General features: G+C 45.4%; 1 protein-coding gene across 1 annotated transcript in view; it reads right to left on the bottom strand.

Annotated features, from left to right (window-relative positions):
* Positions 1–25,733, bottom strand: part of FREM2 (FRAS1 related extracellular matrix 2) — a 635,470-nt gene that overhangs the window by 49,217 nt on the left and 560,520 nt on the right. Inside the window, exons 17-18 of the mRNA XM_078657234.1 lie at positions 21,282–21,474; positions 10,228–10,332 (exon numbers count right to left, since the gene is read on the bottom strand). Of these exons, the coding sequence (XP_078513360.1) occupies positions 10,228–10,332; positions 21,282–21,474 (298 nt within the window). The remainder of the gene's footprint in view (positions 1–10,227; positions 10,333–21,281; positions 21,475–25,733) is intronic.

Below are 25,733 nucleotides of genomic sequence, written 5' to 3'. Positions count from 1 at the left end.
AGCAGTTGCCACCTCTTCGACGGAAAGTGCCGTGTCCATCAGTTCCCTGTCTAGATCCGACAGGCAGGGCAATGTAATGTCTCGTAACAGCAGATGTGAGTCTTCCTCTGGTCTGTCGGATACAGGGGAATACACTTTTTGAAAATATTCCACAAAACACTCCACAATCTCGGCAGGATCAGTCACTCTCACTCCATCCACTCTCTCAACCACAGGGACCACACGACTCGCCCTCTCCTTTCTATCCAGCCAAGCAATCAATTTCCCCGCCTTATCTCCCACATCATATAGACGTCCTTGCTGCTCTCTACTCATAACTTTAGCGGCATTCGTCACCAACGCCCTATAGTCAAGTTGTTTGAGACTGAGGAGATGAATCTTGTCATGAGTGATACCCAGTTCCAAATCCCCTTCCAACTCAACTATTTCGGTCTCAAGGCAGACTCCAGCCTCGTTTTTACTTTTCTTGGCGCCAGCAATTAACGACAGCGCCTGGCCACGGATAACCGTCTTGAAAGTCTCCCACAGCAAAACAGAAGAAGACACAGACCCCACATTCTCGGCAAAATAATGATCCAGTGATCTAATCAACTCCGCCCAAGTTTTGGGGTTATGGAGATACCAAGGTTTAATCAGGGCCACTCGGCCCTCGGCTCCCAGCCTCGTATCTATCATAAGCTACAGTGGGGAGTGATCCAAAATACCACAAGCAAGATGTCTGACCTTCCTGACCGAAGAGGCCCGCGCCGCCGGCATCAGGACATAATCAAGTCTAGAGAAACTGCCGTGAGCACCAGAGTGGAAGGTGTATTGCGACTGTCCCAGATGCAGGAGTCTCCAACAATCTACCAGTCCCAGCATGTCCAAGAAGCCACCCAACCAGGACTGTGATCTCATGAGATCTCTGGGGGGGTAACGGTCATCCCTACCGGAGACAACAGAATTGAAATCACCACCCACTACCAGGATGCCTTCCGGAAGCCCCAGAATTACTCTCCCTAAATCAGCGAAGGCCGTAGTCTGCAGGCCAGGAGGAACGTAAACAGAAAGCAAAGAGACAGTCTTCCCCTCCCATCTACCAGTGATAGCAGCGTAGCGCCCCCTGTCATCAAGGATGACATCGTCGACCTCCAGGGGGAGGGAACCCCTGACTAGGATACCCACCCCCCTAGAACCAGTGGTGAATCCAGAGTGTGCCAGAAGACGATAACCACACCAATTCATAGCGTGGCATGTATTTCCGATCAGATGTGTCTCTTGCAGTAACACTACATCAGGGGGGAGGCGTCTCAGTAGCTGCAGCACTATACCACGTTTTATCCTATCCCCCAAACCGTTAACATTCCAGCACAGTAACTTCAACCCCCTACCCCCCATCCCAGGAAATAACTGCAGAATCCACCCCACAGTGAGTGCAACACCCAGGTCCAGAAGTTAAACAATGCGTTGCCTTGAAACAAAATGAAACACACACAAATTCCCCCCCCACTCCCCAACAAATACCCAAAACACTCCCCACCACCCTACACCCCTGCGTTAGACTCGAAAGCCACCCCAACTTGCAGTGTGCCTGTCGCCCTAACATTAAACTAATCTACAAAAAGAACCCAGGAGGAGGAAAGAGTCTCACCCCCCCCCCGCCACCTCTGGGTATCCCACCACTAATAGTGCCAGTATAAACGTCATCGAACCACAGCTGCCAGTTGTACACAATGTCCAGGAATCCGAAACCGCTGCTCGCTCCTGTTCCAACGGGCCGCCTTCAGCTCCTTCGGAATGTTCAGGGCGACCACGCTGCATGGGCAACGTATCGAGCCAGTCACTCACAGTCTCAGGGCGGTCAAAGAAAAACGTCCGATCTTCGTATTCTACACGCAGCCGGGATGGAAAAAGCGACTGTCCCAGATGCAGGAGTCACCAACAATCTACCAGTCCCAGCATGTCCAAGAAGCCACCCAACCAGGACTGTGATCTCATGAGATCTCTGGGGGGGTAACGGTCATCCCTACCGGAGACAACAGAATTGAAATCACCACCCACTACCAGGATGCCTTCCGGAAGCCCCAGAATTACTCTCCCTAAATCAGCGAAGGTCGTAGTCTGCAGGCCAGGAGGAACGTAAGCAGAAAGCAAAGAGACAGTCTTCCCCTCCCATCTACCAGTGATAGCAGCGTAGCGCCCCCTGTCGTCAAGGATGACATCGTCGACCTCCAGGGGGGGGGAACCCCTGACTAGGATACCCACCCCCCTAGAACCAGTGGTGAATCCAGAGTGTGCCAGAAGACGATAACCCCACCGATTCATAGCGTGGCATGTATTTCCGATCAGATGTGTCTCTTGCAGTAACACTACATCAGGGGGGAGGCGTCTCAGTAGCTGCAGCACTATACCACGTTTTATCCTATCCCCCAAACCGTTAACATTCCAGCACAGTAACTTCAACCCCCTACCCCCCATCCCAGGAAATAACTGCAGAATCCACCCCACAGCGAGTACAACACCCAGGTCCAGAAGTTAAACAATGCGTTGTCTTGAAACAAAATGAAACACACACAAATTCCCCCCCCCCCACTCCCCAACAAATACCCAAAACACTCCCCACCACCCTACACCCCTGCGTTAGACTCGAAAGCCACCCCAACCCTGCAGTGTGCCTGTCGCCCTAATATTAAAGTAATCTACAAAAAGAACCCCGGAGAAGGAAAGAGTCTCACCCCCCCGCCACCTCTGTGTATCCCACAACTAATAGTGCCAGTATAAACGTCATCGAACCACAGCTGCCAGTTGTACACAATGTCCAGGAATCCGAAACCGCTGCTCGCTCCTGTTCCAACCGGCCGCCTTCAGCTCCTTCGGAATGTTCAGGGCGACCACGCTGCAAGGGCAACGTATCGAGCCAGTCACTCACAGTCTCAGGGCGGTCAAAGAAAAACGTCCGATCTTCGAATTCTACACGCAGCAGGGATGGAAAAAGCATCGCATATTTCATGCCCATGTCTCTCAATCGTCGCTTCACCCCCTGAAACCCCATCCTTTGCTTCTGAACGAACTGGGTGAAATCTGGGTAGAAGCTCACTGTGGTGTTTTCGAACTTCGTAGGGCCACCCACCCGCGATGCCTGCAGGATAGCGCCTCTATCTCTAATCTTGAAAATTCTGGCGATGATGGGACGCGGGGTGGCGTCCAGCTAAGGCTTCCCGCCCGGCACTCTGTGTGCGCGTTCCACTGCAAAAAAGCTGCTCAGGCCTTTGGGGGCAAGATGATTTAGGATGAGGTCCTCAACAAGGAGATCCACGGCTGGGTTTTCCGGTTTTTCAGGGACCCCAATAATACGGACGTTGTTGCGTCTGGCCCGACTTTCAAAATCCTCCAGCCGGCGAGTGAAGAGATCATTGGAGGACCGTAGATTGTGAACCTCCGTCTGTAAATCGGACACATCGGTCGTAAGGCTGGAGGTCTTCAAATCCAAGGATTTGACTTTTTCATTAGTCTTTGATAAATCTGCCCTGATCAGGTTGACATCGATTGCCACAGTGTCAAGCTTTAGGGCCAGAGCCTCATATTGTTGGTCGATAGAGGTCTTCATACTAGCAATGGTGCCCATGACATCATGCAGGGTCAAGTCATCCACTGCTGATGAGTCGTCTCCCGCATCTCCCAGGGACCTACTCGTACCACCGGGGGACCCCTTAGGATGAGTATATTGATCCATGACATTCGATTGAATAGCACCCCCTCGGTGAATGGTCTTGGTCTTCCGTTTCTCGCTTTCGGGTTTGCCAGCCATATTTGGTGTTGCGCCCCTGAGGGGCCTTCGAGACCTGGTGAAAATGACTCCTCTCGATTCACCCACCGGGATCAACAAAAAACATGTGTCAGCCTGATGTCACACGACCAGAAACACTCGATGGCAATCAAACAGTGGAGTTGCGGGGCAGATTACATCCCGGGTTGCCAGAGTGGTCTCGAGATAGAAGAAGGCCGAGAGCCGAAAACGAAACCGAAAGTTAACTCCGGGGTAGTGAGCAGGGCCCGGTAGGCCGCTGTTGTTCAATTACTACCTGGGCATCACATTGACTCGAGCCCCGGGCAGTGCCATGGAGCAGGCCACAAAAGTTCGAAGTGCCATAGTTACGGTTCCTGGAGTCCAAATCGATTTCTGAAAGCAGCTATTATATCAGCTGGGTTGTGTCTTCAATAACCCATCGTCATAATCAGGATAATGTTCAGGATAGATGCTTGTAGGTGGCGAAGGTCCCGGGAGCCCTGTGCTCACGCGGCCATCTCGGTTGCGCAAGAAGCTCCTCCCCGTGCTTTTAGTTTTTTGATAAGGCTTGAAATTACTTAAACGCACTATAGGGACCAAGGCCCATACCATGAAGGTGATCATAAAAATTGTGTTTGTCTGGGTTTGCTAATACTGAGAGGAGACACACAGACACACACACTCTCTATCTTTCTCTCTCTCTCTCTCTCTCTCTCTCTCTCTCTCTCTCTCTCTCGGATGGTGTTCTACATGCTGCACAGAAGCACTGCAACATGTTGTCAGGTGGGCGGAGCCTAATGAGGGTCTATCAAGCTACATTATACTAGACGTTCCCAAGCCTCAAGAGATATGGAATCCACATCACCCACTTCCTGCCATGCTTATACTTTTGATTATAGCGTTAAAGCGAAATTTTGCTGTTGGTACCATGTACAATTTGTTTTCCACTCAAATATATTACACTGTGTTGGACAGTTCAAAACTGTAATGTTATGGGGTTAACACAGCAACACGAAAAATGCTTCTAGCTCTGTGATAAAACTGGGAGTGTGGCCCAGCACCCTGCAAAATGTGTGCAAGAGAGAAAAGATCTGCACATTTGCATGAAATGTTATATTGCCATGAGTATTTCAACATTAGCCATATCAGTTGGAGAACCCTACCAAGTGTAGCATCTTTCCCAGTCCTGGAATATGCAAACAGATTATGCCACACATGGGGGATGTAGTTGAGTATATCTTTATTCTCCAGTGCTCATTTACACACTGCACATCACGTCATACTTCCCAGAACCACAACCTAACACCTCCGGGCACATATCAAGTATTTCCTGTTCAGAGTCCACCCAGAACCACCAGGGTCCTAGTACGCAAAGCATCAATAAGATAAACTTAGAAAAAGTCTCTGAGGCAGTCCAAGATTGCCAAGCAGCGGATGAAGCAGCATATACCCTAGATAGAACTCTTGGGGTGGCTACAAGGTTTGGCAAACAATGGGACCTGGGATAGCAAAAGAGAGGAGTACAGAGTGAGGTGAAACAGGGTGCCTTGCTTAAAAATCAGTAACTGAGCTCCCATTGAGCCCAAATAACATATGTGTACGTTTCTCTCTTTTTTCTGCACACTGCTAATTGGGGGTTGAAGTCTACTTTATTCCTGAGGCCCTCAAGAGGCAAGGGGACCTCATCACCCCACCAGCAGTGCGCCAAGAGGCGCATTTGCAGTGTGGTGGAAAAAGAGGCGAGGCCTCCAACCACCTCGTTCTCAGCAATCCAGCTTTGTGGGGCTTACTGGAGGTAACAGGTGGGTAGTTTGCCCAAAGGACCCTCACCAACAAAAGGCACTTCCTCCTCCATCCAAGAACGCGGCAGAAGGCGCATTTGCAGAGGAGTGAAGAAAGGGTGTGGGCCTCGTCGAATTGTCACTTTTACATTTTTTTTTCATTATAGGAAGGGGGGCTGTGTGCCCCCCCTTTCGTTTACCTTTTTAGGACCCGGGGATCCCAGCCCCCATTTTTTGGGGAGTAATAAAATGGGACGGAGGCCACACGGCCCCTCTCCTGAGGCTGATTTCTTACCCATGGACCGCATCCCCCAGGGCTGGCCCTTTGGTATTTTTTGTTTTTGAAATAGGAGGGGAGCTGTGTGGCCCCCCTCCCCAAGCCGAATTTCAGCCCCGGGGACCCCATCCCCCGGGGCCCAACCTTTAAAGAAAAAATATATATTTTTAAGGGGTGGGGGTCATGTGGCCCCCCTTTCCTGGGCCAGGTTTTTTATGGAGGGGGACATGCGGACCCCTCCTGAGGCTGATATAGCTCTGGGACCCCATCCCTCCGTGCATGGCCATATCCTGCAATTAATGAATGTAGCCCCGGGGAGGTAGCAGTCCCCAGGGCTGCTGGGGGCCCCGTGGCCCCCCACATTTAACAAAATTATCCCCAGGGAGGTGGCAGCGCCCGGGGCTGCGTGGGGTGCAGGTGCCCCCTTTGCCTTTCTTTAAAAAATAAAGCCCCAGGGAGGTGGTGGTCCTCGGGGTTGTGGGGGGCCTGCATGGCCCCTGCAATTAATGAACATAGCCCCAGGGAGGTAGCGGTCCCCGGGGTGCTGGGGGCCACATGGCCCCCACATATAACAAAATTAGCCCCAGGGAGGTGGCGGTCCCCGGTGCTGCGTAGGGGACAGGAGCCCCCCTCACACCTTTCTTTAAAAAATAAAGCACCAGGGAGGTGGTGGTCCCCGGGGCCATGGGCCCCCACATGTATTTTGATCATTGCCCTAGGGACCTAGCCCACACAGGGGCCTAATTAAACGAATCGCTAGAGCCTGCTCTCCATTTTGTTTTCTTTTTCGGACGGATTCGCTGACCCAATGAGTATCCCGCTGAAATAAAAGCATTTTTTGGCCCTAGGGGTCACTGTGGGACTTCCTGAGCAGGCCTAGGGCGTCAGAGGGTTTCTACCCTGGCGCCTTTTATTGATTTTTTACGTTTTTACCCATTTTTCTTGTGCCTTGGTTCAACCGAGTCACAAGATGGCTGCCAACACTGCCTGGTTTGAAGTGTTGGCAGCCACTCAGATCTCAGGCATGAGATCGGAAGGGTTTGCGGATCCTCCGTGGCCATATTTGTATATCTGAAAATGTTTACATTTTTCAGGAACTACTGAACGGATTTAAACCATTTAACAAAAAGAGTGCACTCTGGAACAAGAGCTACCTTTCTGCCAACTTTGGTGCAATTCCTTTCAGCAGTTCGGGCTGTACTGCGTCAACAGTTTCCTATAGAAATGAACATGGAGAAAAAACATTTTGGGACTCACCCTTTCTCTCAGCCCCAGCTTGACGGACCACCCCGAAGTTTTCAAGACAGCAGCTAAAATGAGTGGGTCATTAGTTTTGAAAAATTTGCGAAGATTCATGAAACGGTGCCAAAGATATTTGCAAAAGAAAAAACGCTTTTTGAAAAAAGGTCCTAACTATAACTACCTACTGGTGACTGCCAGTTGAAAAAAATATATTTATACATACGTACATATAGGCAGACCCCCCAGGATATAGCGGCATGGATGGCAAATTTAGCGGCACAAAAAAGGAAATTTAGCGGCACAAATATGGAAATATAGCGGCAATTTTGCGGCATTTTATTTGGCCATTTTTCCTACAACAAACACAGATATCTTCGTTTTTTTAGTTATTTAACAACATGAAGCTATGTATGTATACTAATGTAAGCATTCCTCCATAGAAACACTTGATTATAGTTAGGGACAGCGAAAATGACATCACATGCTCCTTGACCTTGATACCATCTCAGAAAGGGGCACTGAATGACCTTAGTGATAGGCCACAATTGATTTTTTGAAACCTCGAGGCTGCAGCGTCTTAATAAACAGGTGTCTATAACAAATACAGATAACCAGCTACCGAATCGAACAAAAGCCAAAGGTATACGGACTTTTAAATCACCAACAGCCAGGCTGATAAAATCACAGTAGTTGCAAGCAGCAACATAGGTGCATGGTAGTGTATTGTAATTGGATAAATATAGCGCTTACTACCTCAACGAGGCGTCGAAGCGTCTAGGCAGCAATTATCACCTCTTGTAATGTCTAATTGATGGCCTAGTCTTGCATGATAAGAATCCAGCACATTTGCATGGCAGGAAATGCACAGAGGTGCTTGCCACACTTCGGGCGGTGACCTCATGTCTACGGTGCAGCCAGAGGTATGTTTCTTATGATAGGCCAGCACCCTGGCTTCGTGCAGAGTGGTACATATGTGTTAATGTGAGCAGTTTAGGGAAAGTGTTAGCCTCCCGGTGTTATATGCAGTCATGCGAAAGGCTGATTTACAGCCGCTTCTTGGGGCAGTCCGCGGTCCTCGGCTCCCGGTGGGCTCTCTGGTGAGCCATGCTGATTTAATGCCATGCTTCACAGTACCACCTGCTGGGTCCCATTTCAGCTGTCATTAAGAAGTCCAGGGCTTCATTAAAGTACGGGCAATTACCAGGGGGGAGGCTTGCATCTCCGACGGAAAAGAAGCGTTTTTCAATTTAAGTCACTTCTTATAGATGCTCAGTTAAGGCCACGACGTATGCGCCGTGACAGAAAATTTCAGCATCAAGGATTAGGCGCGGAATGGAAAGAAGAAGGTTAATGCGGAAGGTCAACATATGCCCGAGTCAGCCGCAGCTTTTGTAAAAAGCCGCGATTTCTACAAAAGTGCCGATTTCGCGGGCACTTTTGTAAAAATCGCGGCATTTTTACAAAAGTGCCGATTTCGTGGCAAATCGCGATATCCTGGAGGGTCTGTATAGGGGCGTCTTTCCTACAGAGGCTTTCGTGGTTTGTCAGCAAGTATTTATCTACAGAAAATAGGAGCAAGGACATACAATATGGCTCAGTAGGGGAATTTCAAAATGACCTCATCCTTTGTCTAACCATTTTACATAGCCAAATTCTTCCCTCTACTAGAGAAACTGGGATGACCAGTGTTGACCTGTGGGGCAAATACAGTTGTTTTCTACTATACCCTGCCCCTAGTGCGGGTGACAAACTAAGCAATGGGCTGCCAAGACTACCTGTCTGGGATCACCTAGGCATTACGCCAGCCTCCTACTGCTCTTTAAGTGACCACACACCTACCCTCAGAGGTAGCCGCCCGAAGTAGTAAACATTACATTCCTTTGTACTTCTGGCATCGTGAATGCCATGCTGTCATCCGTGTCCAGGAAACTCCATTCCAGTTGAGTAGTACGAAACAAAGTTAGCCCAACTAAACATGTTCCAGACTCTGGATAGACCCAATGGTCACCGGTACAACTCTTGAGTTACTCTTAAGTAAATGCCAGCAATGAGGGGAACCATATAAAAGCAGCGACCTTTGGTGTGATTATGCCTAAGGGTGCTAGAACCGCACCAGTCATTTTGAAGATTTTTTAGCAAAGAACAAGTCTACAGAACAGAACATTTTCCAACCCAATATACACTGGGCCAACATTTTGACCTAGCCAATCAGATGCTCACAACCTGCATACGGACAGCAAAGTCCAGCACAGGCCGGTTGACAAGCCTCCCTGAAGTTACGAAGGGATATAAACTGTTACTCCAATTACCACGATAGTGGTTAAAACAAATAACACAGACTCTTGTTCAATTGTTGGTTTAAATATTTTGTGAACGCCAAGAGCATTGAAAGTCAGAACAAGTTCTGTAACCCCCAGATACGCACAATGACCATGGTCGAATAACATACCTATAGGTCAAATACCATTCCTATTGCAAATGTATTGTAATTGGCACATTTAAATTCACTTGCCCCGTTATTACGCACTTTCCCCATTACCTGCATAAAATATGGTAGTGGGTCAACTATCATACAAAAAAAGCTACTGCGCTTGTGACGGGAGATGGACAAATATTACAACCGGAACGGCAGAGAGATGCTGAGATGATAAAATGTAAAAAATGTATGTAAGTGTTTCTTCTTAGACTCATGTAGTTCTGTCTTGGCTCGCAATCAAATATTGTTTATAGTGGGTGTGCTATTAGAAATATTACATGGTTCTAAATGAATCTACACAGTGATCAATAAATATTTTGTATGTCAATAAAGCCATTTTGTGACCTTCTACTTTTTTCCAATCTATGAATAACTTGCTCCGCTTTGATATGGAAATAACCTGCTCATTTTCTGTGTAAAACCTTTTGAATTTTTCTGTACGGACCACGGTTGTACAATTAATTTGAATCTGTCCCAGCAAAAAGGTACAGTCCTAAAGAAATGTCTGGGGACTTCTACAGTCTTGATTATTTTTTTTCTCTTTAAGATTGCATTCATGCAAATGTTAATAGTAATCCTGCATATAAAAGATCTCTCAATTATATCACTCAGTCAATTTTACAAGGAGAAAACGAAATACAATATTGAGACAATAGAGCTATTACTAAATTAGATTCTACTTTACCTGGATGGGACATCACAAATAGACCATGGAACCGAGACTCTGTCTTAAAATTGACAACTAGGCGACCTTCATCACTTATACGCATGCTTGTCGGATAGAGGGAGCCTATGAGCAGAAGGCAAGACACTCAATTAATCAATATAATACATTGAAATATTAGCATCAAGTGGAAGGAACAATTATCAAGTACAATTACACAAAATAAAATGTTACTGTACGTTAAATGCATCCAATTTAGTGCCACAAAATGATTGGCGTTGTAAAATAATACAACAATTAAATACTGCCATCAACCTGCAACTGTGAACAATTAAAAGAGGAGACAACTATAAGCACAACAATATAAACAAACAAATAAAAGCTAAGAGACAGCAGTGATAACACATCAATGGGCAAACACAAGGTCAGCACCCTTGAAAATGAGGTACATTGTGGTTGAGAGAAAGACCACTACTATACAAAGGACACAAATGTCATGGATGGAATGCATGAATTGATCAACACCACTTTCATCTGCTCACTGTGCCTTGATGGAAAACGACCATCTATATGCAAATCAGTCTTTGCCAGCACCCTAAAGGGGGCAATCCAGCCAGAGGGATCTTCTTTGAATGAGAAGACAAACAAACCGTAGACCAGAGTCATCCTTCTGGGGGTTCATCAGTTTGGTGCATTTTAGTCCTCATGACCCAGAGAGCAGTTAGACTATGCATGGGGGGAGGACATGAGGACACGTAATTGTTTTTATTATCCAAGTAAATACATATAGGGAAGAACAAACTGAATAAGTATCCTTGTCAGAGTCTAGCGGTGAATTAGTGTGTAAAATACAAAATCACGGGGCATATTATCAAGCAGGGCGATAGGCAATTATCGCTGCTTTAGTGGCTGTTTTCGGCCGCTAAGCGGCGATAATTCTATCGCCCTATTAGCAAGCTGTCGCTAACTGATGTTAGCGACAGCTTTTAGGCGATACCGAGCGGTTTGGGGCCCGCTTTGCATGTCAGCGATGTTTATCGCTAATGACATGCAAAGTGGGCGTACCCAACCAGTTAGCGACTGAAAGCAGTCGCTAACGTCGCTATCGCCTATTAGCAAGGCAGGCGTAGCGATGGAAATATTTGCGCTAAGCGCAAATATCTCCAAATACTAACACCTGCCCAGACCAGTTCTTAACCATGTTATCCAATGGGAGGTGGATAACATGGCTAAGAGCATTTCGTCGCTAATGCGTGAATAACGCTGTATTCTCAGCGATATTCACGCATTTCGCCGTTATCGCAGAATATTTTAGCACAATGGAGAAAAACATTGCTAATAGCATGTTTTTTCCGCTAACATATCCAGCGATAGGCAGCGATAAAAAAAATGCGCTAAGCTAATTTTGCGATAAATATCGCTATTCCTTGGTAATATGCCCCCACATTCTTTTTATGCTCACATACATACACACAACTACAAACCGGCACCTGGAAACCAGCAGACTGATATCATGAGCATTGCATTTTCAGATGCTTTCAATCACTTCGTAAAATGCATAAAAATTGCCAAATCCTAAAACTGACACAGATAATCCCAATCACGTGGACATATAATTGAAAAACAAGACGTGAAGTCTCTTGTATTCGGAAAAAAATGGTCATTGTACATATATCGCTCCCATTTCCTGAAGATGTTGCTATAAAAACAGGGCACACTTTATTTTTGTCCTGGTTTACGGTCTACCACGCCATACAAAAATGTACTCGGATCTGTTATCTTTAAAAAGCTATTTCCTTTCCTGAAAAGTAGATGTCTTTGCTATTCTTTGATCAGACACAGTGGAGAGGCCTCTTCAAACTATCAACTGGAGCCGGTGTCAGGAAGGAATGCAGGTGGAATCTGCACATCCTGCGGCCACCTCCTCTCTTAGCTTTCAATCCATCACTTCGGAGCGACCACCGCCATGATGGATCCACTGGGCGGAGTCAGGGAAAACATGGACGAGCATGGGCTTGTAAGTGACACAAGGCTTACTTAAAAGTTTGGCGGGTGGGACACATCTCAAAATGGGGGCGTATCTCCCGTCTGCCACATTACCAAGTGCCACAGGCTGTGATGCAATTGGAAAGCAGTGGATGGAACCTTCACCATGTTTGTGATGGAGTAATCTGTAAACCAAAGTTTAAATAAGGCCCACAGTTTCTGAAAAGCGAATTGTAAATTTGGCACCTGAAAATCAGCAACACACATGCCGAAACCAAAATGTGAAATTCATATCCAAAGGATAAATGTTGGCCCTTGTTTAGAAGACGCAATGCAGGGAGTTACTACAATGCAGAAAAAGACGGAAAAGGGTGTTTTGTTAAAGCTGGCTTCCAAAGAGTAGTGTGTGGGATTTCATTCCCACATAGTGTTTCCAGAAAAAAATAAACGAGGCAATGAACGTGACATGAGTATTCCTGCAAACACAACAATGATGGACAGAATGTGGATCAATGTCACACATTCACCCCAGTCAAAAGATCTGGGCCCAAATCCATCGTTTTTCCACTCCACACCACCCTGGGTTAGACAATGGCGATATGCAAATCAGCGCTGACCCTGTTGCCCCATGGGAACAGTCCAGTCCGAACTACAAAAGCCATGTCCTTCCCAGAACGGAAACAAGCATCCGAGGACCGGCCCGGTTTCGAGGTAACACCTCTCATAAGCCCGGCTAGCTTGATTCCAGTGGTGTGGAGTGTCTGGGACTCACGTCTGAGCATCCCCAGTACACTTATAGCGGTAACTGCAAACACAACAATGATGGACAGAATGTGGATCAATGTCACACATTTACCCCAGTCAAAAGATCTGGGCCCAAATCCATCGTTTTTCCACTCCACACCACCCTGGGTTAGACAATGGCGATATGCAAATCAGCGCTGACCCTGTTGCCCCATGGGAACAGTCCAGTCCGAACTACAAAAGCCATGTCCTTCCCAGAACGGAAACAAGCATCCGAGGACCGGCCCGGTTTCGAGGTAACACCTCTCATCAGCCCGGCTAGCTTGATTCCAGTGGTGTGGAGTGTCTGGGACTCACGTCTGAGCATCCCCAGTACACTTATAGCGGTAACTGCAAACACAACAATGATGGACAGAATGTGGATCAATGTCACACATTTACCCCAGTCAAAAGATCTGGGCCCAAATTCATCGTTTTTCCACTCCACACCACCTTGGGTTAGACAATGGCGATATGCAAATCAGCGCTGACCCTGTTGCCCCATGGGAACAGTCCAGTCCGAACTACAAAAGCCATGTCCTTCCTAGAACGGAAACAAGCATCCGAGGACCGGCCCGGTTTCGAGGTAACACCTCTCATCAGCCCGGCTAGCTTGATTCCAGTGGTGTGGAGTGTCTGGGACTCACGTCTGAGCATCCCCAGTACACTTAGAGCGGTAACTGCAAACACAACCATGATGGACAGAATGTGGATCAATGTCACACATTCACCCCAGTCAAAAGATCTGGGCCCAAATCCATCGTTTTTCCACTCCACACCACCCTGGGTTAGACAATGGCGATATGCAAATCAGCGCTGACCCTGTTGCCCCATGGGAACAGTCCAGTCCGAACTACAAAAGCCAAGTCCTTCCCAGAACGGAAAAAAGCATCCGAGGACCGGCCCGGTTTCGAGGTAACACCTCTCATCAGCCCGGCTAGCTTGATTCCAGTGGTGTGGAGTGTCTGGGACTCACGTCTGAGCATCCCCAGTACACTTAGAGCGGTAACTGCAAACACAACAATGATGGACAGAATGTGGATCAATGTCACACATTCACCCCAGTCAAAAGATCTGGGCCCAAATCCATCGTTTTTCCACTCCACACCACCCTGGGTAAGACAATGGCGATATGCAAATCAGCGCTGACCCTGTTGCCCCATGGGAACAGTCCAGTCCGAACTACAAAAGCCATGTCCTTCCCAGAACGGAAACAAGCATCCGAGGACCGGCCCGGTTTCGAGGTAACACCTCTCATCAGCCCGGCTAGCTTGATTCCAGTGGTGTGGAGTGTCTGGGACTCACGTCTGAGCATCCCCAGTACACTTAGAGCGGTAACTGCAAACACAACAATGATGGACAGAATGTGGATCAATGTCACACATTCACCCCAGTCAAAAGATCTGGGCCCAAATCCATCGTTTTTCCACTCCACACCACCCTGGGTTAGACAATGGCGATATGCAAATCAGCGCTGACCCTGTTGCCCCATGGGAACAGTCCAGTCCGAACTACAAAAGCCATGTCCTTCCCAGAACGTTCTGGGAAGGACATGGCTTTTGTAGTTCGGACTGGACTGTTCCCATGGGGCACAGGGTCAGCGCTGATTTGCATATCGCCATTGTCTAACCCAGGGTGGTGTGGAGTGGAAAAACGATGGATTTGGGCCCACATCTTTGGACTGGGGTGAATGTGTGACATTGATCCACATTCTGTCCATCACTGTTGTGTTTGCAATTACCGCTCTATGAGTATTCCTGAACACTATATTAATGCTTCGTATGCTATGGCCCCATCGTTCATTTGGAGGGCTATGTAAAGTGCGTATTCAGGCTAGAAAAAAAGACGCACATTTCCGCATCAGGGCAGAGTTAAGCTTTGCTTTAAGAGCTGCAGAACACTGTACAAGACTTCAGATGATGGGTGTGTCCACATCAGCCGATATTTCAGGTTAATTTCATGTCACCACAACTTTAAAAATGGATCGTGGATTGTCTGACTAAGGTCACAGAGGCATTCCTATTGTCTATAGTTTTGCCCCATATTTTTTGCTGAATGGGCTTCTGGAGTTTAGGCCTCTGCTGTGGCCAGCGGTCCAGGCCGTTGCATATTTGTGCTCAGTTACAACTGTATTAGACTCTGCCTTCAGTGCAGCCCATGTTAACATGAAGCTGGCTTCCCACTTTGACAGGTTAATTGGATATTACAGAAAGTGCCAAATGTTAATAAGGATCCCATTGTAATCTAGATTTAGTAGTGGAGTTTACCTTCTCCCCTCACTTATGTGGTTTGCATTGTACTTCTGGGGTAGTGGGAGTTGGGACAGTGGTTAATTTGTAAACATATAAGTGCCGGGGCTCTCGCCAGGAGGAAGCTTGCACCAGCCCATTTCTCATGGGGGGAGTATGTGGCGTAATGGCCAGAGCTGCCGACTTTGCAGCATGGGTTTGAGTCTCTGTTCGGCTCAACATCCTTTTTCTGGGCAAATTACTTAATCTCCTCATGCATAAATGTCCTTAATGGGTGCTCATGAAAAAAACCGGCGCTGATCACCGAAAACCTCCAGCTCAAATTAAGCAATTACCAAAGGCAAGAAAGTTGCTTTCACTCAGAATGCACATTGTCAATCAATCAATCAGAGCATTTGTAGAGCGCACTACTCACCCGTGAGGGTCACAAGGCGCTGTGGGGGGAGGGGTGCTGTTACTGCTCGAATAGCCAGGTCTTGAGTAGCCTCCTGAAGGTTAGTAAGTCCTGGGTCTGCCAGTCAGTGTGCACCTTGATGCTGTCCTGCTCACCGATGTAAAAATCAGAACACCCCCTTTTGTTCCCTCTGCCGAACTGCCATTGAGGAGCAACGCACAAAGAGAATAACTCCATTCTCATTATTTCCCGTATTGTAGGGTCGCCAGCTTCACTCTACCGTTTCAGATCATAAATTCAGAATATTTAGTGCTAGAAACGCTGCGTTTTCTTCAATTCATTTTATTGTCTGCACACTTTAGGCTTGTTGCTCGTTTAAAAAGCTATTTCCTTTACAAAGAATATGCCTTTGGCTGAACAATCGTTGTTACTGACTTTTTTTTATAACTGTGGCTTATTGACTGTTGACAACTGGGGCATACTAGTGCTTAGGGCTGTTGAATGTATCTTACTGTGACTGTAAATAAGTGAACCACGTCGAAACTCAATTTCTTTTCTACCCTCAGACCTACACAGCCGCCTGCCTCTCTGTAACAATAATAAGAGGCACCACATAATCGCACTTATAACAATAATAACATGAGATAGAGCTAGTAAGGATGTTAATAATAAACACAAGTACACTGATAATGACAGTCTAGTTTAACAAGCACTGCGTCACATTTTGAGTCTCTTCTTAGCACTTCTGAGACACCCTCTTGTTTTCTGGCGCTACATGGCTACTCACTGTGGTGAAGTTCACAACGCCGCATTTGTCATTACGGTACTGGCAGTGGAGCAGCATGTCCTCCATGTTGTGGCCGGTGCTCTGGAAGAAGTCTCACGAGCTGAAGGACTTGTTGCGGAATGATTTGGGGGAGTTGTCGGCAATGCCTAGGGCCTTCAAGTAGTCACCGTAGCTCTCCTCATCCTCTAAGCCCAGGAGCTGGTCAGCCCACAGCACGTCTATTATGGTGATGGCTGACTTGCGGAACCAGTTGTAGTTGCAGATGGTGATGGCGGGAAAGGTCGTCATGGTGCTCTCTTTCTCGTTCAAGGTGGTGACGTGGTGGAACTCAGAGTAGCATTACGGCTTTTGTTACTTTTAAGGAGCAAGTAAATCCAATATATATCAATTCTACCTGCATTAATTTATATATATTCACTTCTGCTGGACGTTATATGATCTTGTAACACGTTTATAGGCAATCCTGCACACTTCCAGCATGCCGTGCCCCAGCTTAGCCAAAAGGCCGCCCTCGGCCATTCTTCAACGGAAATTAAACAATGTTCCATGAAAGGCATACGCAATCTGCTGACTTGACATCACTAATGTGATGATGACGCTCTTTCCGTATTTGTGGACCAGAGTGGGACTTCCTTTGAGGACATACCAGGCAGCAGACATAAGACGAGAGCAGAAATTAATTTTAATAAATACCGGCCGGAGGAGAAAAATCATATAGACCCGGTCCGGTGAAATAAGTGCCAGTGCCGGTACATATAAGCACTGAGTGGGCACAATTTACGTACAATTTTATGGCAAGGCACAGAGGCCAATATTATGCATACCTCTTTATTGCCATCAACACAGCATGGTTAACAATGACAAAGTTGGTGGCATCACCTAATAACTCATGCAGAAGGAAACAAGACTTGAAGAGAACAGAAATACTTTTTTTTCTGATGGTAGGAACTAAAACATATTTACCTACTGGAGGAAATACAGAATAGCTACAATTTCAGCCCGAAACCTAGCTGTAAGGGCTTGCTCTAAAAATGGAGGGAAATAGCTTCCTGAACAAACAATGAGGAATATTTGGTTGCCTTTTGATGTGCACAAACTGTACTTACTACCTGCTGGCGCACAAGGCTCCTGGAAACACACATGCATGAAAGATAAAAGAGCCTGAAATTAGGGGGAACCCTGTCGGACACTTCATGATTAATTGGTGGATTGCTGAAAATGCACCTTTACTAGTTGTGGTAAGTCGGGTTTCAATAAGATGAAGTGACTTGAACCATTTGAGGAAAAAGCACCATAAGTGCACACTGACGAGGACTTAGTGGACCAAGGTGCTCCTGATTGGTCTCAGATAGCACCTGTTTTGCTCTGAGACTTTTTTACTCCATTATTTCTGGTGATAAAGACATTAAGTCAGAGGTATTCAATTCAGAGCTCACATCATATACATATGCCATGAAGTCTTGTTTCTAACTCCAGTAACTCAAGAAAAATGATGAGATCAAGAGAAGGCGGCTCTCACATCCGGCATCAATGCGCTGAGCACCAGCCATTGGAGGGGCCTCAAACCAACACTGAGCTTTTTGCACCATATGCTCAGAGATCACATACTGCTCTAGTACAGATATATCCAGAGTCTTGTAGGCCACCTCAAATATACCTTCCACATTGGTGGTCCTGTTGGAAGAATTATTGTCTCCCCAAAAAGATTTTAAGCTCAAACGTAAAAACTGTGAACAGGCAAAACATAATCTTGAGTCCCACTATGTCCATTATCGGGATGACATAGCGTGGTCCCTTGGTAGCAGCAGAACTTCATTAAAACACAAAGGAGAGGTGTAGAGGCCACAGGGCTGCCTGCGAAATTGGTGGAGGCTACTGCCTCAAGGCAGATGTCCATCCATCACATTTAGAGATCAGGCCTGCCTGGTGGATACTCTGATAAAAAGTTGCTCCGTAGCACTGGTGCGATCACTCTTTGTCACCGATCTATGGTAAGTGGGCGTGTGTTTCTTAGCACACTCAGCCCTTTATTTTGCATCTCAGAAACAGACCTGGTGCGCATTGGGCCACTGTTTGTTTGTTTTCCTTGTCTGGATCAGCCATGCTTGCACCTTCGTCTGATTGAATGGGGAAACAAACTTGCATGACAGTCTGCAGCCCCAAAGGTATTTGTTTTACATATATCTTACTCCAAGGTTCACTTGGAGCAAAGAAGGCTCCTATTACTGTCGGACTAATTGGAAGACGTTGAAAAATGACTTGAGTAGAACACGCTGAAGCACAATTCAGGTGCACCGGAAGAAATGATTGTGATGCAGAAAATTCACTGAGGTTCCAAACTTATGAAATATTTCCAATTTGTGTTGGAATGTTATGAAAATCACTGATTTTTAAATTACCCAAAACTATTAATTATTTGTGATTCATGGGAGTAGAACAAGAGACAGCTTATCTACTTTACTACTTTGTACTAGGCTGTGCACATTTCTGTAAGTCGAGATGCCATTCTGTTTAGAACACACATTGCTTCATATGAAAACTTTCTACTTTGATTGGTAAAGAAAGTTCATCTATTGCAAAGCATTCATTATTTAATTCTTGGAGTTTATGCACTTACATCAGTGAGGTTCTTTCATGCAATTCACACTAAGATGGTCAGGATGCATTTCAAAATTGCTTGCATGACACATGAAGCCCTACACCATAGTACCCCTTCCTGCCAGTCCCAGAAACTGACTCGTTCAAGTGGAAATAGTATCTCCAAAAGTACAAGCAACTTACTTCTTAAGCAACGAAAATATAAGAAAAAGAAAACCTACAACCGATCCTTTTCTGAAATGGCCCCAAACATTTGGAACTCTCTCCCTACTGAGATCGGATGCAACCCATCCACATCCCTCTTCAGGAAAGAAGCAAACACCTTTCGCTCCAACAAATTCCTCTCTCACCGAGGACCTGACCATGGCCCGCTCTCTGTTTAGACCCCGCCCTCCATCTGTCCGCTGCCTCCTGCCACTCCGTAATTTGCCTGAGTCCTGGACTTACGTTACACTGCACTCCTCGTGTAATCTATACAAAACTACCTCTAGAAAACTGTGCCGTGACTCTCCCCATCCTTACATCTCCCTTCCTCAACTACCTCAGAACTTTTATGTTCTTTATCATTCGTATTTTTCTTTGACTTACTGTCGATATCTACTTTCACTCACATTTTGTGTAACTCTGGTTCTGGCTACTTCTTGCTTACATAACTCACTCCTTTCTTACAGTTGCATTTATTTATTTTTTGCTCTCTATGTACCTAAAGTTTCTGCCACTGTGCCTACTCTGTAAAGTGCTAGTTTTATGATCTTAAGTGCTATGTTGCCATGCGTGTTCACTACCTTGGTGAAAAACTGTGTACCTACTCTCCATACCCTTGCTACTCCCTATTATATCTACCTCAGAACTTTACATCCTCCCATTTCTCTGTCTATCGGATTCTTCTTATATATAATGTTGATATATATATATATTTGTAATACTTTATATATAACCCGGGCACTTGCTGCTACTTAGCCTACATATCCCATTGTATGCCAATTTCCCTTTCTACCACTACTATGTATTTTTTATCTATTCTCGATGCTCATGTTATTGTTGTTGTGCTTACTCGGTAAAGCGCTCTGATACCTTCAGGTCTAGATCGCCCAATATAAAACTCACAAATAAATAAATAAAGCACTTGTACTTTGTCCAACTCCATTACAGATCTATTTGCCTCGACATGCAACAAGCAAAGACTTCAAGGCCTCAAAGACTAGGGAAGGGCAAGTGGTGCCAACTGCAGACATTAAACGTGGCTCATCCTGAGGCCTTCTGTTCGGACACTCGTGTTGCCTCTTTGATCTTTTAACCAAAGACCGCATTTGCAGTCAGTGCTTTTAGTACCAAAGGGTGAATCAGGTTTAGTATTTGTGACCTTGGGCAACGCCTAAGTAAAATGGGAGGTGGAAAAAGTCTTGCTGTTAAATGAGAGAAGTAAAGGACCTACTCCTCAAAGCAAACCACCACACCACTCTTCTGGGGAGTCCTCTAACCTTAACCCATGCATGTTACCTCTAGCCCATCTGATCAAGGAAATGGGGTACCCTGGCAGATGTTTGCTGATGGGCTCCAGTTCCTGATTCACCTAAGCAAAAAGAGCCTTTCTTTCTGACTTTTGGCAATCAAACACTGCATGTAAACAATGCGTAAACTGTGATACAACCGAGATCTTAGCTGCAGAAAAAAAGCCCCTAATATCTCACTGGGTGCTTAATTGCCTACCAAATAAAGTCAACCACGCACCCTTGTCAAAGTGGCACAAAAAGCCGGGTGTCCCTTTAATTCTCAGCTGTCTTTTATCCTACAAATACACTCCATAGTGAAATCTGCTATTTTCAGTGTATATGCGTGATCAAAAATCTAACAGTCAAACATCACACGCTACTCATACAGGCCCCGTGGTGTTTAAACTACAATACTGTTTGGCAGCATTTCGAAAACTTTCCAAAAAATGATTGAAAATAGCCCCATCCACATTATCTGTAGTCTAAGGAAAAATGAAACAGCAATCGACTAAAGATCCCACCTGGTCTGGCAGACCAGAAAGTACCTGGCTCAACAAAGAACCATTTGATCTGGAGAGCAATCAATGGGCAATGACAACCTCAACCAGCCAGTTAATAATTTATATATAACTTTGTTTTTGACAATGAAAGAGGACTTTCGCTGCTTAAGGGACGTGTTCTTAAAGGTGTTTAAAATATAAAAATAAGCAATGATAAAATAACATACTAAATAAAAATGACATATAAAAGCATACAAAACAAACTCTTAATTCCAATAGACTAACCATGCATCTCTGCCTCTGGAGGGCTGCCGATCCCATCCTTCCACAAGATGGCAGTGTCGTACACAAAAGTCAACCGAAGCTCCGACTGCAGGTCAAAGTGCTGCCAGCCTCCCACACCGACCGGGGAGTGGAAAACGTACGATACGTACAAGGGCACCCGCAGGGTCACGTAGGATTGCACAAGGTTTAGGACCTACAAACAGTAAAGGAATGTCTTGAATCGGTGGAACAGAAGCATAAACAGTGCCCGTGTCAGAAATGCTGCCTCAGCAACTGCCCAGAAAGAACAGCGCTTCTCGAAGATTATCTGCAGGAGTGAGCATGCCCCTTGCAGCAAGTATGCGAGAGATAAAACACTGACTGCAGTAGCATGCAAAGGAATGACTCACAGGTGAATTCAAGTTTAATATAGATATAATTTCACGAGACAAGTGTCTGTATTTATCATCCTTTTATCACAGAACATGTTTACTATGGACGTGTTTGCTATGCCTGTTGTGCCACCCAGTCAAATATTCTTTATTCTGTTTATGCAAACATAAAAGTTGTATACAAAAGCATTTATTAAAATCAAACAGGAATAAGAAAGACATTACATATTTAAAACCAGTAGGTACTGGCCATATAAAACAATCTAAAAAAATCATTATTGACCTTCAAGACGGACAAAGATAATCATAGCAGTGCAGGATTACAGATCCCAATCAATTGTACAGGATGTAAATTCATGTAAATTGTGTTAAAACTACATAGTATAGCAAATGAGGGCTCAACAAAGCAGTCCATATATGCAGAGCAAATCACATTAAAAATGATTAAAAATTACAAAGAAAGTGACAATGTGCGGCCTGAGATTGCAATCTCAGTAACATCCTCACAAAAGGTTGTGTTGCCCAAACTGTGCATCTTACATAGGACCTTTGTTACGCAAGCTTTATATAGCTATTATCATGATATACTTTAAAAATAATTTCCCTTCTAGATTCCTTCATCGCACTGCAGTGGAGATGAATTTACATATCATCAGACTTATATATTCTGTTTTGAGAAGCTGGAGATCATACAAAGCCGGCCTGCATTTTATGATATTCAAAACCCTTTATAAGGAAATAATGAATTCTTTCCGTGGTTCAGAGTATTACTGACAGAAAAAAAGAAAATGCAGCATATTCTGAGGTGAGTTAGAGTGACATGGACGTGGGTCAAGGAGGGAGTGGCAATATACTTTGCTGGGATAGCAGACCAAAGATGAGCAATGCTGAACCTAAATCTAGTTAGCTAATACCTTTTAGAATGTTGTGTATTGTGCCTGCTAAGCTGATGCTACCGTGACTTTAACATTTTGCTACCAAAGCATATTTCCCTTGTGCATGCATATATTCACTTAATGACTTAGTCAAAACAGAGCTATAGTTATGCCCCTTTATGTGCCCTGGGACCATTTCTCTGACCAAAATAGGCTCCAGCATCTGTATCACTTTCCCCAGAGTACAGCAAAAGAATGTACACAGAGATGTCAGCGATTATGGCAGTGATGAGGTGATGCATGCTGTAACCTGCAACAACACTGGCCATCAGCTGTGTGTTGTGGGAGCTGGCCGCCCACGCTCAGTTGGGCGCAGCTGGTGTTGGCCACCCACAAGTGGGTTGGCCGCAGAAAACTCTTGAATGTGGTATTTGGTCAAAAAATCACTCAAAAACCAAAGGTTTAACGGAAGTTATGGTTATATTTGGCTATAACACATCAATTATGGTTTATAAAACCCTTAGAAATTGACTTTAAAGTGCAGTTACAGTGCAGTCATGTTTACAAATTAAAACAGAAAATCACAGAAATGTGCAAGTTACACTTGAGAGGACAATCTAACTCACACAACAGTCAGGCAAACCATAACTCACACACCAAATGCAATGCTTAAGACATCTCAAAATGTATATCATCAACTAATAACATCAAACAGCAAAATCTTCAAACCGATACTCAAAAAAGTAAAATCAATAACTAATACCACATTCATAGTAGTCTGTTTCACAGGATAAGGGTAATTTAAAATGTAATCTCATCAGTAAGATTATTTACAATATTTGGAATTGTATCTGTCGTAATAAAGGTGAGGTCATGAGCATTGCATTTGGTGTGTGAGTTTTGGTGTGCATTGCTGCTATGCAAGTTTGGAGTGTGGTACAAACCATAAAGTGCGAATTTCAGTGGGCTTTCCATTTTGATTTGTAGTCATAACTGCACTTCAACAGTGGTTTTTAAGTGCCTATATACATATATGCACATATTACCTACTGGCAGGCACCAGTGGTTATTTATAGTTAGGACCTAGCTCCCATAGGAAAAGCATTTTTTGACTTGCCTATATTTTTGGTGCCGTTTGACGATTCTTCAAAAAACTTTCCCAAAAAGGTATCAAGTTGGGTCTTGATGTGCATGAAAAGTTTAGGGGTGACCCTCCAAGCGGGGACCAAGAAAAAGGGGGGGGGGTCAGATACAGTGTGTTCCCCATGGTAATTCCCATAGAGATTTTAGACACAACTACAGCTTAAACCACTTAATGGAATTATACGAAATTTGGCAGAAAGGTAGCTGTTGGTTCAGAAAGCGACCTTTTTCTGAATTGGTGTAAATCCGTTCAGTAGTTTTTAAGGGAAAATTTTTTTTGAATATATAGGGACGTGGAGGCTCTGTGACTCCTTCGATCCGCGCACCAACAGCAATGTTATGATTGGCTGGTCACAAACGGAGTAGAAAGTTGTGGCCGCCATGTTAGACATCGGGTTACGGTCCCCTACAGTAAAAAAAAAAAAGAACAAATGTGGTAGAAGGGGGCAGGGTAGAGGTACCCTGACCCCCTGGGGTCATTTTAGGGATCTGTGAGCCGTATGGGCTAGTAAATACCCTTGAACATTTTTTCTACAATGTGCATGGAGTGGTGACGCTCAGCACTGCCCCTTGTGTAACTTTCCGACAGGGTCGTGAATACTGAAAAAAAATATTTACAACAAAAAACATTAACAACACTCAATTAGATCCTCATGGTCTCACTGACAGACCCAGTCAGAAACATATACACCCACTGACAGACCCACGCCGACAATCACACACCCACTCACAGACCCACTCAAACACTCACTCACAGACCCACGCTGACACTTAAGCACCAACTCACAGGCCCACTCATAGACTCTCATACCCACTCACAGACCCACAGACACGTATGCACCCAAATCATAGATCCAGTTACACAGTGAAGCACCAATTATCAGACCCACTGAGAGACTAATGCTCCCACTCACTGACCCACACAGACACTCATGAACCAACTCACAGACCCACTCAGACATTCATGCACCCATTTATAGCTCCACTCAGACACTCATGCACTTTCTCACACAGTCACTCAGGCACTCATGCACACACTCCCAGACCCACTCAAACACTCATACACCCACTAACAGACCCACTCAGTCTCTCATGCAATCATGTAAGACCTGCTCAGACATTTACACTCCCACTGAGAGGCACACAGAGAGACTGACACATCCACTCACAGATGCACTGAGAGACTCACACATCCACTCACAGTCCCATGCAGGCATTCACACACCCATTCACAGACCTACTCAGACTCATGCATCCACTCTCAGACCCACTCAGACTCATTCACCTGCTCACAGACCCACTCAGACACTCATATGCTCACTCACAGACCGACAGAGAAACTCACACACCCACTGAGAGACCCACTCATGCACCCACTCATGCATCCACTCACAGACCCTCTCAGACACCGACACACCCACTCACAGACCCACCGAGAGAGACACACACTCACTCACAGTTCCACTCAGACTATCACACAACTACTCACAGACAAAACTAACAGACTCATGTATCCACTCACAGACCCACACAAACAGTCATGCACTCACTCAATAGATACAGTTACACACTGACCCACCCACTCTCAGACCCACACAGAGACTCATGCACCCACTCACAGCCCCACTCAGTCTTACACACACACTCACGCACTCATGCAGGTACTCGCACGGCCACTCATGTACCCACTCACAGACCCACTTAGACACTCACAGACCCCCTCAGATACTCACACACCCACTCACAAATCCACTCAGAGACTCATGCACCCACTAGCATACTCACTCAGAAACTGACACACCCATTCACAGACCCACTCAAACACTAATGCACCCAGAGAGCCAAATGTTAAATGTGCTGTTTTGCATTAGGTTACAGGGACATTAAAGTTAGAAAATAAATTTTTTTAATTCACTGAAACAACACAGGTTAGGCAATAGAATTTAAAAAAAACGAAGAAATTCACTGAAAAAAATCAAAGGTTACAAGGCGTAAGTTATAGTTAGCTGAGGTAACTAACTGCTGAATTTCACTGCTTTTGTACAAGTGAAATCAGATTAAAC

The sequence above is a fragment of the Lissotriton helveticus genome, chromosome 8 (assembly GCF_964261635.1).
Source record: "Lissotriton helveticus chromosome 8, aLisHel1.1, whole genome shotgun sequence".
NCBI classification, from domain to species: Eukaryota; Metazoa; Chordata; class Amphibia; order Caudata; family Salamandridae; genus Lissotriton; species Lissotriton helveticus.
Note: the sequence above shows the minus strand (reverse complement) of the source record. Positions and strands in the feature narration are given on the sequence as shown.